We start from the raw sequence: 5,131 nt of genomic DNA, 5'->3' as shown, positions 1-5,131 counted from the left end.
GGGGGGGGGGGGGGGGATTCAGGACTACCGTTTGTGGCTGCCCTTGCTCCTGGGGCTGTCGGAGGCCGCGTCGTTCGGCTCCCGCCTCGGCCGCAGTATGAAGTTGAGGTTGTGCGCGGTATTTACAGCGTAATAGACGTTGGCCGAGTTGGGCAGCACCATCTCCCGGTCGGGCAACACCTGGGCCAGGGTGTACTGGTCGGGGCTGCCCTCGAGGCCGAGTTTCAGCATCGCGTTGCGGACCACCTGAGGCGTGCGCTCGTTGTTCGACAGCATTATCGACTTGTACAGCACGACGCCGTCCGTCTCCACGTTGTCGCTCTCCATGGTGACCTTGATGATGTAGAAGTCCGGCGAGCTCTTGTGCGAGTGGCTGGGACTCGACAGGCCGGCGAGGTTGGGCGTGCTGCCGTTGGCAGCGACCGCACCCGCCGATGGCGGTGCCAGTCGCGTCTGATGGTTGCCGCTACCGCCGCCGCCGCCGGAGCTCAAGGACACGTCCAAGGAGGGCAAGGACGAGCTCGAGGACGAGCTGGACATCTGCGAGGGCGAGGTGCGCCGGTCGAGCGAGTTGTGCGGCGAACTCGGCAAAGAATCCAGGTCGCAGTAGAACTGCGAACTGCTGGAGCTGGACGTCGAGGCGATCGAGTCGTTCTTACGGTGTCCTTGGTGACCCTGTTGGATGCAAGTTTCGCACTTCAGTCGATAGTCTCAGGGGTTAGGGTCTTATTTAGTAGCGCACCGCAGGGCGCTCAGCATGTTCGCCCGGTCGCGGTTTAATCGCACGGAGAGAAGTGTTTCGCCGGCACGGCAAACCGTTCGTTGCTGCAGCGACAACGAAGAGATTTGTTACGCGGGGAAAATCATATTGCTGCTGCGGCGAAACGTCGTTGCGACAGCGCTACAAATTATTTAGCATAATTAGCGATCAATACTCTTGACGAATCTTTTTTCTGTCACCACAACGGTAACAAGGAATTCGCTGTGTCAGCAAAGTTTTTCGTCCGTGCGGGGAACCTTTTTCACAGACTGTCTCTATTTTTTTTTTTCTTGCTACGTAACTATGTGAAACAGACCGGATTTGTTTGTGTGAAACAGGAAGAAAAATTCGTCGCTGTCGCACACGTGTGACGCTGATAGCGAACGTGTTAACGTTCCTCGTCCGAAAAATTAGGAACGCGTTAGGTTTCAAGAGACTTAAACAACGTAAAGTTTTTTCATTTTTAAATCGAGGTAGAAAAAACCTTTGAAGCTTTCCGAAGATATTCTTTCAATATCGCGATGATCGGGGGCGAGACGGGACGCTGACCTGCTTCTTTTTCCCGCGGTTGTTGAGGGTGTTGCCCGCTGGCGGTGGTTCAATCTGGCAGCTGAGTTTGTATGCTTCCCGGTCGTCCAATACCAGTACGGAATGGAACCATCGGTCGAACACGGGATCCGTGCTGAAGTTATACGCGTTCGCAGCGCCCTGAAGAAGCCGTATCCTCGCGAGGACCTCGAACTCCTTGCGTCTCTTGTCGAAGTTGATCAGCCCGTCGGCTATCGTGTCCGGTATCGCCGTGTCGATCATCGTCAGGTCAGTCAGGAACGTGCCTAGATACGGTATCGTGCCGTAACTGATGTTCTGAAAGAGCAGGTAGCGATTGTAGAATTGTGGAATTTAAAGGAACCGCGCTAGCTTCGTATTCGTCTGACCTACTTTTTTTTTTTTATAAAAATCTTTCATTATTTCAGACTTCAATATTTAAAAATGTATCTTTTATGTCGCAATATTAAAAGAAAATATTGTTACAAAAGTTATTATTTGATACAACTGCACAATTAATTTCGCAATTCGGCAATGAAGCTCCGAATTTTTCGCTACAACGTTAAACCTTGCAAATTTCAGCGTTAACTAGCCACGTTAATCCGGAGATTTGATATATATTTCGGGCTTTCAATTTTAATTTCAAGATCATCATTTGGTTCGCAGCTATCTATATTTCCAAAGTTCCAGATGCTATTCAACCGGATCAATAATTCACCGCGTAATTTATAAACCGAGTTCCTTCCTTCATTACCTCTTTCAACGCTCTGGGAACTTCCTCGGGACGATTCGACGCAATTTTAACTTCACCTTTCAATTCGACCGTGGTGTATAAAGCAAACCCTCGTAAAGTATCGCGAACAGGAGGCACAGAGTCGCAAACTTACGCCCGCGTGAGTATTCTGCTTCTGAAAGAGCTTCTGCAGATGCCGGTCGCTCCTACCGGCGGTGTCGGCGAACTTGGCGGTGCCCTCTTTGATGAGGAGCTCCCGCTGGGTCCAGGCGTTGTTCTCCTCCGAGAATATCCTCTCGAGCTCGCGGAACAGCTCGTGTTTCTCGCGCGGCATGCACTGCCAGCACTTCTCCAGCCGGTAAACCGGATTGCTCTGCAGGCCGGACACGATCGCCTTCAGGCTGCTGAAGTTCTTGAGCACGCGCAGCTCCTGCGCGATGTCGATCCACGTCTCGAGGATCCGCGCGCGCTCCTGAGACTTCAGCGTCGTGTCCGTCAGGATCGTGGAGATGACGCGCAAGGAAACCGCGTTGAACTGATTCACCGTCGCCAACACCGTCGCGGCGTCGTGGCTCCTCGAGCGGTCCTTCCTGGACCAGACGGCGCCGAGGCACTGGTGGGCGACCAGCTTCTTGAACACCTCCGCGTCCATCCGCGTCAGCTGCTCGGCGAAGTGACGCTGCGGCACCTCCGGGAAGATGTAGCTCGTCCAGTGATCCGACATCGGATCCGGGGAGCCGCGCATGGGTAGCCGACCATTGTCGTAAACCATGCAGGAGTCTGAAAGGAAACGGGGAGTCCAATTATCGCGCGGTAATTAGTTAGGAGAGCTGGACGAGCGGTGTAACAGGACGCAGTGATGATAGAAACGAGAACACGAGATATATAAATCCTTCACGCGCGTGGAACTGCGAGTCACAGGACTGGGTTCTCCTCCGCAAGAGACCGTGTTTTCCGAAGGATTATTCGAGTTTGAGAAACGGGAACGAAAATAGGGCGCAGGGATCACATCTTTCGTGAAATTCCCCGTTTGTTAGATGATACATCTCAGCATCGTTCGCGTAATTCTTCCCTAAGACCGCCTCAGGGAAAAATTACACGATCGATACTCAGAATTGTATTCGAATGATTACAAGAAATGCTCTGGGAATTTCTTTCTTTTTTTTCCCCCCATTATTTTCCTTCACTTTTTTCGAATTTCTCAGTTTTCTCATTCTTCTGCTTTTATTCCGATTTATGTTTTTCAACAGAGAATATCGTATCGTGACATCAGTAAGAGTACACATCGTGGTATTCGAGTGCTGAGCGCAGCAGCTTGAAACGTAAAGTTTCCTCAGGTCACATTTTCTGTTTGCCGTCTGTCGATGCGGGACCACCTCTATTTTTGGGATATTGTGACCGGACGGAGCTCAGTGTGTTTCCACGGGCGAGCCCCGGTGAAAGGTGAGCCCTGGCCCGTTTATACGGCAAGGGAGCGGTGGACCCTCTGAATTTACACGGAAAGCAGATGCCTTTGTGCGACCGGGCTCCGATTGGCCTTTCATCGCGGCCGAAACGCCGAGAAACCCTTTCTGAACCGCCGAACGCTCGATAATTATTCTTCAGCTACTGTTCATGCCGCGATAAATGCATCCTCCGAGTTATTTTGTATCAGCAGACAGCCAGGCAAGACACGTTGTCATTGTCGTCTGTCGTCTTCGTTGTTTCGGCCGTTTCGCGTTGTAGTGACGCATTAAAGTCTGTTCTACTACAACACGTCGTATGTCGCTGTCGAATGCCGGAACGTAGTCGATGGTCCAATAAGGAGAACTCACTTTCGGAAAATAAATTCTCTCATTGGCTGTGTCCCGACATCCGACTCCGGCATATGGCGTATCGTAGAACAGGCCTAAGAAATCCGGTCTTGGAGATATTCGCCGGTTATACAGGGTGGCCCATCCGACGTTATCACCGATGTATTTTTTACGCAATACTTCCGAGAAAATTTCTCAAGCATGGAAATTATCATGAGGCGATGTCCCTCCTCCCTCCCCCCTTCATCCGTCTGGCATTCTGCGTTCATCGATGTTGCGTCTGCAACGTGAATCCCAACGGATGTTTGCTCGCTTATCACGAATCAACGCGCATAATAAACAGTGCGACTCGCGACGAATTCGTTTTGGATTACATAAGTTGAAAACCCGATTGACTTTTCAATGATCACGCGGGCTTTAAAATTTGAAACTTTACTTAAACACAGGATTCCTCTCTAATCAATCCTACTTTGTATGATTAGTAAACGAACAGATTCTATTTAGTCAGAATCGAATCATCCCACATGGTCACATTAATGGACAGATTTTTGTGTTCAAAGTGTAAAATTTTCAAATAAATGCAAAACAAAATCGCAGAATTGGAAGATTTCGAAATAAATCCGCGTTATATATTTCATATATTATTCCACGAGACGCGATATTATCTAAAACATGAAAATTTGTCTTGATCCGGCATGCTTTACTTCGATATCAGATCGAATTTGATTCTCTTCCAAGTGACGGGCTTCGAATTTCCTAACCGACTCCTAAATCCAAATTCGCCTAAATCGACAGACCCTTGAATCCCTCGCGTTCAAACTTTATCGGGGAGACACTTCACGCCTACTCGAATGGAGTGTGCGAGTTGGGGAGCGAGCGATGATTACCTATCTGATCCTCACGTTGAAACCTGTGCAGCCGGTGCCTGGCCTTAAGCTCGAGCTCGGAGCCCAACAGGTGCCGGTGCGTGAAGTCCAAGAGTCTGGTGAGGAGGGGATGGTTGGGGGGCGACTTCCAGTCACCCGGGTAAGCGTCCAACCAGACGTGCAGGGCCTGGACGAGGGTCTTGCGGTGCTGCTCGCAGCCGGTGCTATCGTCCAAGGCGTCGTACCTGGCGAGCAACAGCTCCAACACCTCGCGCGGAGTCGTGAAGGCCCGATACGTCGCCAGGAAGACGTTTATGTACGTTGACTCCAGCTCGCCGTCGTCGTTCGCCAGGCTCTCGACCAGCCGCTGCACCGTGCCGGCTTTCAAGAACCGCACCCTCACCGTCTCCCATTCCAAATGCGAGATCTCGTC

The 5,131-nt window shown here is 50.9% G+C and overlaps 1 protein-coding gene across 1 annotated transcript in view; it reads right to left on the bottom strand.

Annotated features, from left to right (window-relative positions):
• Positions 1–10: 10 nt before the first annotated feature.
• Positions 11–5,131, bottom strand: part of LOC106740849 (ral guanine nucleotide dissociation stimulator-like) — a 21,893-nt gene continuing 16,772 nt past the window's right edge. The window contains exons 4-7 of the mRNA XM_014612292.1: positions 4,720–5,131; positions 2,194–2,819; positions 1,310–1,624; positions 11–675 (exon numbers count right to left, since the gene is read on the bottom strand). The exon at positions 4,720–5,131 is cut by the window's right edge and continues 3 nt beyond it. Of these exons, the coding sequence (XP_014467778.1) occupies positions 25–675; positions 1,310–1,624; positions 2,194–2,819; positions 4,720–5,131 (2,004 nt within the window). The 3' untranslated portion in view covers positions 11–24. The remainder of the gene's footprint in view (positions 676–1,309; positions 1,625–2,193; positions 2,820–4,719) is intronic.

The sequence above is a fragment of the Dinoponera quadriceps genome, unplaced genomic scaffold (assembly GCF_001313825.1).
Source record: "Dinoponera quadriceps isolate SergipeBrazil2010 unplaced genomic scaffold, ASM131382v1 scaffold545, whole genome shotgun sequence".
Taxonomy (NCBI): domain Eukaryota; kingdom Metazoa; phylum Arthropoda; class Insecta; order Hymenoptera; family Formicidae; genus Dinoponera; species Dinoponera quadriceps.
This window is presented reverse-complemented; position numbering and strand designations above follow the sequence as displayed.